Below are 10,495 nucleotides of genomic sequence, written 5' to 3'. Positions count from 1 at the left end.
CGTTACTGTTGTTGAAACCGTTACTGTTGTTGAAACCGTTACTGTTGTTGAAAATGTTGCTGTTGTTGAAAATGTTGCTGTTGTTGAAAATGTTGCTGTTGTTGAAAATGTTGCTGTTGTTGAAAATGTTGCTGCGTTTTACAATGTTTGTCTTGTTGAAAATGTTGCTCTAGTTGAAAATGTTTTTTGTTGTTGAAAATGTTGCTGTTGTTGAAAATGTTGCTGTTGTTGATAATGTTGCTGTTGTTGAAAATGTTGCTGTTGTAGAAAATGTACAGTTGTTGAAAATATTGCTGTTGATGAAAATTTTGCTGTTGATGAAAATGTTGCTGTTGATGAAAAAATACTGTTGATGGAAATGTTGCTGTTGATTAAAATGTTGCTGTTGATGAAAATGTTTCTTTTGATGAAACTGTTGCTGTTGATGAAAATGTTGCTGTTGATGAAATTGTTGCTGTTGTTGAAAATGTTACTGTTGATGAGAATATTAATGTTGTTGAAAATGTTGCTGTTGTTGATAATTTGCTGTTGTTGAAAATGTTGCTGTTGTTGAAAATGTTGTTTTTGTTGAAAATATTGCTGTTGCTGAAAATGTTGCGGTTGATAAAAATTTTTTGTTGATGAAAAATTTGCTGTTGATGAAAATGTTGCTGTTGATGAAAATGATGCTGTTGATGAAAATGTTGCTGTTGCTGTTGATGAAAATGTTGCTGATGATGAAAATATTGCTGTTGATGAAAATGTACTGTTGATGAAAATATTGCTATTGATGAAAATGTTGCTGTTGATGAAAATGTTGCTGCGTTTTACAATGTTGCTCTTGTTGAAAATGTTGCTCTAGTTGAAAATGTTTTTTGTTGTTGAAAATGTTGCTGTTGTTTAAAATGTTGCTGTTGTTGATAATGTCGCTGTGGTTGAAAATGTTGCTGTTGTAGAAAATGTACAGTTGTTGAAAATATTGCTGTTGATGAAAATTTTGCTGTTGATGAAAATGTTGCTGTTGATGAAAATATACTGTTGATGGAAATGTTGCTGTTGATGAAAATGTTGCTGTTGATGAAAATGTTTCCATTGATGAAACTGTTGCTGTTGATGAAAATGTTGCTGTTGATGAAATTGTTGCTGTTGTTGAAGATGTTACTGTTGATGAGAATATTAATGTTGTTGAAAATGTTGCTGTTGTTGATAATTTGCTGTTGTTGAAAATGTTGGTGTTGTTGAAAATGGTGTTTTTGTTGAAAATATTGCTGTTGCTGAAAATGTTGCGGTTGATAAAAATTTTGCTGTTGATGAAAAATTTGCTGTTGATGAAAATGTTGCTGTTGATGAAAATGTACTGTTGATGAAAATATTGCTATTGATGAAACTGTTGCTGTAGGTGAAAATGTTGCTGTTGATGAAAATATCCCATCCACTGCATGGTGTCCAATGGACGTCCATTTGACATCCCGACATCCATAAGTCTCTTATGGACGTCCTTTGGATGCCTATTGGATGCCATTTAAAGGACATCCTGGTATGGTCCCTATTGGGGCATCCATTGGATGTCATTCGAATGACATCCAATTAAGGTCACAACTGGGACATCCATATGGAGGCCATAGAATGACATTCAATGGACATGATGTAAAATAGTGTGTCCCAAAAAGAATGACCCGATTTTAACTTGTAATAATATTGAAACAAATGTCACTAGGCAAGCGAAACAGCGCCAGATGTGATCGGAATTGAATTCGCTGAATGTCACTACGAGGGCTTATGTGGAGCGTACAACCCTTAGACCATTGGCATGACAATTAGGTCTAACAATAAGGTGTAAATAAGCAGTTAGTCTCGCTGACTGCTTATTTACACACGCTAAGATGACGTACAGGACCGCGAGAACAGGCTTTACACTCTTGGCCTCCTAGGCCCCCTGACATAACACCATGCGATTTTTTCCTTTTGGGGAATGTTAAACAGCATGTTAATTGTTCCTCCCTTTCCTCGTGAACAAAAAACATGAATATCAGCTGCTGTAGCTTCAGTGACAGAAGACACCTTACACTCTGTTTGGGATGAATTCAGCTATCGACTAATGTCGTCCGCGCAGCCAATGGAGGGCATATTGAACATTTATGATGGTTTTTTATAAAATTTTGTCTTTTGTGAGTAATTTAGTATACAATATGTTTATGTTAAGCCCTTCTTCCTTATAAATAATCTTATTTAAAATCGGGTCATTCTTTTTGGGACACACTGTATATCGTAAATAACATAAATTATATGAATGTACAATTTCTTAATGGTGCAGGAGCTGATTATTTCTTCCAGTAGTAGATATCTCTCAAGTCATCAGTGCAGAGTTTTCCGATTTTGGAACTACCGCCCGTGATTTACAAATATCGATCTATCGACTGCAATCGATATAGTCGGAAGTCGATTACCAACGATACAAAACATTCAAGATGTCTGCCGGCTACATGTGACTAGTGATTTGTGGATTTGTGTATTCACTGTGTATTACTGTCACGGGAATATAGTTGCTGTTATCTGCATTGAGTTGCGAATAAATGATCATCCAAATGTGCGGTGTTTTGTTTGTCTTTTGTGAAATTCTTCCAGATTCCTCGGATGGGTATCAACCGCTAAACGTGTGAGTAGATGTTATTACTATTCATATTAGGCAGAGTTTATTCATTTTATTGTGAACCATTTTTTACCAAGTGGATTTATTGAATGTGTTGCCGACGTAGATATTGGTTGATTTGAGTTAAACGTTAATAACTAATCAGATGTTATCGTTGCACTGAAATCCAAAGTGTACTGTTGATCAAATTGTATGTTTATTGTGCTAGCGCAATTATCACAATCGCCCATGGCAAGTTGCAGTTTATAGGTAAGGTGGAAAATGAAGTATTGCTTAATTATAGACATAAATTACAAATGGAAAATATTCACAGTTATTTATTTCTGCTTGCATTTTTCTCTAATAGAATGGCAACTAGAAATGGAACGAAAAACGAATCAGGTGCTGCAAAATCAGCAAGAAGTACTGATTAGGCTTAACGAAATTGCTGGGAAAAGCAATGAGAAGGTTGAAGAGAATTTATTTGAGCAATTACCTTTTCAGCATTTGACCCTAGTCATAGATTTTGAGAATGAATTGGAGAACTTAAATATCAGAAATAAATTTGTAAGTACAGGTTTGGTACATATGTTACTGAATTATAGTCTTTAATAAATCTACAGTAATATGTAAAGTGATGCACATCATGCATGGGTACATGATCTGTGGTGTAGTGGGTTTAAGTGTAGCTTCATGTGAAAAACCTCTTCATGATGATGTAAAAAATTTTGGATCAAAGTTCCAATCAGGCAATTGTTATTAAAAGAAAAAATTTCAATTAATTTTGTCTCATTTTTGAGAATTTTTTGTAGTGAAAGATGTTACTGCGATTTTGTTAAAGAGGGGATAAGTAGTGGGATTTGAGTTGTTGGAGGCAAGTCTATTCGTGCACATTACTCAGGGATAAAACCATTGGGCCATAATGATAAAGTGAATATCAGTTTATCTGTGGTAATATTATTACTACCCAGCCCAGTATAGGACATGGTTTAGATTCATCTTACTTTATATTTGCTTGAAGCACTTCTCAATAGAGTGATCAAAGACTTTGAGATGCGTTGGCTCCCTAATATTGTTTTCTCCTAAGCAAGCAGACTGTTTGATCTTGATTCCGATTATGCAGGGTATCCCATTTATCTTGACCACCCGAAATAACTTTTTGTCTAGATGGAAATTCAAAAATGTGTCAAGCAAACATTCATAAGCCCTCAGGGGGACATTAATCAGCATGACTGCCTTCCTTGTATCTTTGTTTCTACAAAGATTTGAAGAGTGGTATGTCTTTTTTAAATGGCACGCTATATTTTTTATGAATGACTGGTGGAGTAGTTCCAATACCCACCTACCTGCACTAAGTGCTGTTGAGTCAGTCATTTTTCATAACACTGTGTTTATGTTAATGGTCCACTGTGCTACATTTTTGAATAAATCTTAAGGAGAGGAAATGAACTGCCAAATAAAAAATATAGGGTGCCATTTTAAAAAGACGTACCGCTGTTCATATCTTTGTAATTAACAAAGCTAAAAGGAAGGCAATCATGCTGATTAATGTCCCCCTGACGGCTAATGGACATTTGCTTGACACATTTTTGAATTTCCATCTGGACAAAAAGTTATTTCGGGTGGTCAAGATAAATGGGACACCCAGTATTCTTCATGTGAAATTGTCATAGTGGATATGTATAGCCTTTGGTTCAATGAATTATCCCTAATATAATAATTTTTATTTCAGATTGATTTTTTGAAAAGAGTTGGGGGTTCTACTCCACCAGATGCAACAAGGTGTGGGTTGAGAGCAATATTCTTAGATAATATTGCATAATATTATTCATTGGAAGGCCTTAAAGGGAACATAAAGTTTGGACAGACATGCATTCATTCGGCTCTAAGCTGTAAGTAAAGTTTTCAAATTTCTATTAATTAAATACTTCAATGAGACCCAACATATGTCAGTAGCTTAGGTATTTTCCTTGAGAGCTATCATCAATCCCTCCTTGCATTTTGTTGAAATTCTTGTAAGGACATTACTTTTGTTATTTTGTGCTGTCCAGCGCCCAGAATTGAATTATGCTCTCTAGTCTCTTGAGTTGTATTCAAAGGTAGTACCCTCCCTTTCAATACAACCCTAGCATTCGATTATTTTTATTAGCATTCCTATGATTTTCAAGATTGCCTGTTGTAAAAAAAATCATGAGATAATTTCTGTTTTCTTTGAATGACATTTAACTATTGTTGTGCTTGCTTATTTCATTAACATTTGGACTAAAGTTTTATTTCTCTAAAGTAATGAAACCACTCTCCAGCCTTAAATTTATCGGGTGGATTTTGTGGGAAAATTAACTGCTTACACCTTAATTATCAAGGTAATTTCAAGATCTCATGTAATGACAGTAATGATAATAGAATCGCTCAAGAAAATGACTAAGTATATTCAGCCAAGCTCATGTCTCAAACCCTTGTTTGTCATCTCATATGAAGTAATTTGCCAACTGTTGCCTCATAGAAAGTCCAAATTTGTGGGCTCTGACCTAGGTGGCAAGTGCAATACGGAACATGTTACAATTCTGTGATGATCCTTTGTCTTATGCTGGTAATTTGCTTATGATGACAGGTGCAGTTCTAAGCAAGTTCCCAGCTGCAACAAGGAAAGAAGTGGATTCAGCTACAAAGGATTGGCTGAGGCACTCTGATGATAGACTTAAAAATAAGAAAAATGTAACTAGTGGTGTAATACATAGTGTTTAATTGTTGTTTCAATAAATTTTTAAAATAAGGCTTTTACTCACTTATTGCCATACTGCAGATTGTTTGTGCCCTTTAGATACCATTTGTGCCCTTTAGGTGCCACAGCCATCCATAAGAAGTGCAGAGTAAGACATGTAATGGATGTCCACAAGTGGGCCATTTCGCATCCATAAGAAGTCCAGAGCAAGACATCCAATGGATGTCCACAAGTGGGACATTTGGACCTGCGTAGGAAGTCCAGAGGACAGCAAATGGATGTCCATGGATGTCAGCCCTGTCATCCATTGGATGTCCAATGGATGCCATTGCGGTGGCTGGGATTGCTTTTGTTGAAAATGGTCCTGTTGATGAAATTGTTAATGTTGTTGAAAATTTTGCTGTTGTTGAAAATGTTGCTGTTGTCAAAAATTATGCTGTTGTTATAAAATGTTGCTGTTGTTGAAAATTTTGCTGGGGTTGAAAATGTTGCTGTTGTTGAAAATGTTGCTGTTGTTAAAAATGTCCTGTTTGTTAAAATTTGCTGTTGTTGAAAATGTTGCTGTAGTTGAAAATGCTGCGGTTGATTAAAATGTTGTTGTTGATGAAGATTTTGCTGTTGATGAAAATGTTGCAGTTGATGAAAATTTTGCTGTTGATGGAAATGTTGCTGTTTATGAAAATATTGCTATTGATGAAAATGTTGCTGTTGATGAAAATGTTGCTGTTGATGAAAATGTTGCTGTTGTTGAAAATGTTGCTGTTGTTGAAAATTTTGCTGTTGATGAAAATGTTGCTGTTGATGAAAATGTTGCTTTTGTTGAAATTGTTGCTGTTGATGAAAATGTTAATGTTATTGAAAATGATGCTGTTTTTGAAAATATGGCTATTGTTGAAAATGTTGCTGTTGTTGAAAATGTTGCTGATGTTGAAAATGGTTGTGTTGTTTAAAATGTTGCTTTTGTTGAAAATGTTGCTGTTATTGAAAATAATGCTGTTGTTGAAAATGTCGCTGTTGATGAAAATGTTGCTGTTGATGATAATGAAACTGTTGATGAAAATATTGCTCTTGATGAAAAGGTTGCTGTTGTTGAAAATGTTGCTGTTGTTGAAAATGTTGCTGTTGATGAAATATTGCTGTTGATGAAAATGTTGCTGTTGATGAATATGTTGCTGTTTATGAAACTTTTGATGTTAATGAAAATGTTCCTGTTGATGAAAATGTTATTGTTGATGAAAATATTAATGTTGTTGAAAATGTTGCTGTTGTTGAAAATGTTGCTGTTGTTGTTGTTAAAAATATGTCTGTTGCTGTCTTTGAAGATGTTGCTTTTGCTGTTGTTGAAAATTTGCTGTTGTTGAAAATGTTACTGTTGTTGAAAATGCTGCTGTTGATAAAAATGTATTGGTTGATGAAAATATTGCTGTTTATGAAAAAGTTACTTTTGATGAAAATGATGCTGTTGATGAAAATGTTGCTGTTCATGAAAATGTTGCTTTTGAAGAAAATGTTGCTGTTGATGAAAATGTTGATGTTGATGAAAATGTTGCTGTTGTTGAAAATGTTGCTGTTGTCGAAAATATTGCTTTTGTTGAAAAAGTTACTGTTGTAAAAAATGTTGCTGTTTTTGAAAATGTTGCTGTTGTAGAAAATGTGTCTTTTGTTGAAAATGTTGATGTTGTAGAAAATGTTGCTGTTGTTGAAAATAATGTTGTTGTTGAAAATTATGCTACTGTTGAAAATGTTGCTGTTGTTGAAAATGTTGCTGTTGTTGAAACCGTTACTGTTGTTGAAACCGTTACTGTTGTTGAAAATGTTGCTGTTGTTGAAAATGTTGCTGTTGTTGAAAATGTTGCTGTTGATGAAATATTGCTGTTGATGAAAATGTTGCTGTTGATGAATATGTTGCTGTTTATGAAACTTTTGATGTTAATGAAAATGTTCCTGTTGATGAAAATGTTATTGTTGATGAAAATATTAATGTTGTTGAAAATGTTGCTGTTGTTGAAAATGTTGCTGTTGTTGTTGTTAAAAATATGTCTGTTGCTGTCTTTGAAGATGTTGCTTTTGCTGTTGTTGAAAATTTGCTGTTGTTGAAAATGTTACTGTTGTTGAAAATGCTGCTGTTGATAAAAATGTATTGGTTGATTAAAATTTTGCTTTTGATGAAAATATTGCTGTTTATGAAAAAGTTACTTTTGATGATAATGATGCTGTTGATGAAAATGTTGCTGTTCATGAAAATGTTGCTTTTGAAGAAATTGTTGCTGTTGATGAAAATGTTGATGTTGATGAAAATGTTGCTGTTGTTGAAAATGTTGCTGTTGTCGAAAATATTGCTTTTGTTGAAATAGTTACTGTTGTAAAAAATGTTGCTGTTTTTGAAAATGTTGCTGTTGTAGAAAATGTGTCTTTTGTTGAAAATGTTGATGTTGTAGAAAATGTTGCTGTTGTTGAAAATAATGTTGTTGTTGAAAATTATGCTACTGTTGAAAATGTTGCTGTTGTTGAAAATGTTGCTGTTGTTGAAACCGTTACTGTTGTTGAAACCGTTACTGTTGTTGAAAATGTTGCTGTTGTTGAAAATGTTGCTGTTGTTGAAAATGTTGCTGTTGTTGAAAATGTTGCTGCGTTTTACAATATTGCTCTTGTTGAAAATGTTGCTCTAGTTGAAAATGTTTTTTGTTGTTAAAATGTTGCTGTTGTTGAAAATGTTGCTGTTGTTGATAATGTTGCTGTTGTTGAAAATGTTGCTGCTGTAGAAAATGTACAGTTGTTGAAAATATTGCTGTTGGTGAAAATTTTGCTGTTGATGAAAATGTTGCTGTTGATGAAAATATTGCTCTTGATGAAAAGGTTGCTGTTGTTGAAAATGTTGCTGTTGTTGAAAATGTTGCTGTTGATGAAATATTGCTGTTGATGAAAATGTTGCTGTTGATGAATATGTTGCTGTTTATGAAACTTTTGATGTTAATGAAAATGTTCCTGTTGATGAAAATGTTATTGTTGATGAAAATATTAATGTTGTTGAAAATGTTGCTGTTGTTGAAAATGTTGCTGTTGTTGTTGTTAAAAATATGACTGTTGCTGTCTTTGAAGATGTTGCTTTTGCTGTTGTTGAAAATTTGCTGTTGTTGAAAATGTTACTGTTGTTGAAAATGCTGCTGTTGATAAAAATGTATTGGTTGATTAAAATTTTGCTTTTGATGAAAATATTGCTGTTTATGAAAAAGTTACTTTTGATGATAATGATGCTGTTGATGAAAATGTTGCTGTTCATGAAAATGTTGCTTTTGAAGAAAATGTTGCTGTTGATGAAAATGTTGATGTTGATGAAAATGTTGCTGTTGTTGAAAATGTTGCTGTTGTCGAAAATATTGCTTTTGTTGAAATAGTTACTGTTGTAAAAAATGTTGCTGTTTTTGAAAATGTTGCTGTTGTAGAAAATGTGTCTTTTGTTGAAAATGTTGATGTTGTAGAAAATGTTGCTGTTGTTGAAAATAATGTTGTTGTTGAAAATTATGCTACTGTTGAAAATGTTGCTGTTGTTGAAAATGTTGCTGTTGTTGAAACCGTTACTGTTGTTGAAACCGTTACTGTTGTTGAAAATGTTGCTGTTGTTGAAAATGTTGCTGTTGTTGAAAATGTTGCTGTTGTTGAAAATGTTGCTGCGTTTTACAATATTGCTCTTGTTGAAAATGTTGCTCTAGTTGAAAATGTTTTTTGTTGTTAAAATGTTGCTGTTGTTGAAAATGTTGCTGTTGTTGATAATGTTGCTGTTGTTGAAAATGTTGCTGTTGTAGAAAATGTACAGTTGTTGAAAATATTGCTGTTGGTGAAAATTTTGCTGTTGATGAAAATGTTGCTGTTGATGAAAATATACTGTTGATGGAAATGTTGCTGTTGATGAAAATGTTGCTGTTGATGAAAATGTTGCTGTTGATGAAATTGTTGCTGTTGTTGAAAAGGTTACTGTTGATGAGAATATTAATGTTGTTGAAAATTTTGCTGTTGTTGATAATTTTCTGTTGTTGAAAATGTTGCTTTTGTTGAAAATATTGTTTTTGTTCAAAATATTGCTGTTGCTGAAAATGTTGCGGTTGATAAAAATTTTGCTGTTGATGAAAAATTTGCTGTTAATGAAAATGTTGCTGTTGATGAAATTGATGCTGTTGTTGAAAATGTTGCTGTTGCTGTTGATGAAAATGTTGCTGTTGATGAAAATGTACTGTTGATGAAAATATTGCTATTAATGAAAATGTTGCTGTTGATGAAAATGTTGCTGTTGATGAAAATATTGCTTTTGTTGAAAATGGTCCTGTTGATGAATTTGTTAATGTTGTTGAAAATTTTGCTGTTGTTGAAAATGTTGCTGTTGTCAAAAATATTGCTGTTGTTGAAAATGTTGCTGTTGTTGAAAATTTTGCTGTTGTTTAAAATGTTGCTGTTGTTGAAAATGTTGCTGTATTTGAAAATGTGCTGTTTGTTAAAATTTGCTGTTGTTGAAAATGTTGCTGTAGTTGAAAATGCTGCGGTTGATTTAAATGTTGTTGTTGATGAAAATTTTGCTGTTGATGAAAATGTTGCTGTTGATGAAAATTTTGCTGTTGATAGAAATGTTGCTGTTGATGAAAATATTGCTATTGATGAAAATGTTGCTGTTGATGAAAATGTTGCTGTTTATGAAAATGTTGCTGTTGTTGAAAATGTTGCTGTTGAAGAAAATGTTAATGTTGTTGAAAATTTTGCTGTTGATGAAAATGTTGCTGTTGATGAAAATGTTGCTGTCGATTAAAATGTTGCTGTTGAAGAAAATGTTGCTGTTGATGAAAATGTTGCTGTTGATGAATATGTTGCTTTTGTTGAAATTGTTGCTGTTGATGAAAATGTTAATGTTGTTGAAAATGATGCTGTTGTTGAAAATATGGCTATTGTTGAAAATGTTGCTGTTGTTGAAAATGTTGCTGATGTTGAAAATGGTTGTGTTGTTGAAAATGTTGCTGTTGATGAAAATGTTGATGTTGTTGAAAATTTTGCTGTTGATGAAAATGTTGCTGTTGATGAAAATGTTGCTGTTGATAAATATGTTGCTTTGATTAAAATGTTGCTGTTGATGAAAATATTGCTAATGAAGAAAATGTTGCTGTTGATGAAAATGTTGCTGT

At 33.1% G+C, this 10,495-nt stretch overlaps 1 protein-coding gene across 2 annotated transcripts; it reads left to right on the top strand.

Moving 5' to 3' along the window:
- Positions 1–2,237: 2,237 nt before the first annotated feature.
- On the top strand, positions 2,238–5,382 carry LOC124155126. Of its 2 annotated transcripts, XM_046528856.1 has the most exons (5): positions 2,238–2,635; positions 2,838–2,878; positions 2,976–3,175; positions 4,341–4,500; positions 5,220–5,382. In XM_046528856.1, the coding sequence occupies exons 1-4, from the start codon at positions 2,553–2,555 to the stop codon at positions 4,428–4,430; spliced, it is 414 nt and encodes a 137-aa protein (XP_046384812.1). In that variant the 5' UTR covers positions 2,238–2,552; the 3' UTR covers positions 4,431–4,500; positions 5,220–5,382. The 2 variants fall into 2 exon arrangements, 1 of the variants encoding a protein (XP_046384812.1); XR_006864139.1 differs by lacking the exons at positions 2,838–2,878; positions 2,976–3,175 and having other exon boundaries at positions 2,430–2,635.
- Positions 5,383–10,495: the final 5,113 nt, after the last annotated feature.

Source organism: Ischnura elegans, chromosome 3, assembly GCF_921293095.1.
Source record: "Ischnura elegans chromosome 3, ioIscEleg1.1, whole genome shotgun sequence".
Taxonomy (NCBI): Eukaryota; Metazoa; Arthropoda; class Insecta; order Odonata; family Coenagrionidae; genus Ischnura; species Ischnura elegans.
This window is presented reverse-complemented; position numbering and strand designations above follow the sequence as displayed.

What these genes read in the sequence shown, in the direction of transcription:
- LOC124155126 (XM_046528856.1), top strand. Translation starts at nt 2,553, where the DNA reads ATGATCATCCAAATGTGCGGTGTTTTGTTTGTCTTTTGTGAAATTCTT. An exon ending in TGGCAAGTTGCAGTTTATAG is followed by an intron (nt 2,879 to 2,975) that starts GTAAGGTGGAAA and finishes TTTCTCTAATAG; the next exon opens with AATGGCAACTAGAAATGGAA. An exon ending in TAAATATCAGAAATAAATTT is followed by an intron (nt 3,176 to 4,340) that starts GTAAGTACAGGT and finishes TTTTTATTTCAG; the next exon opens with ATTGATTTTTTGAAAAGAGT.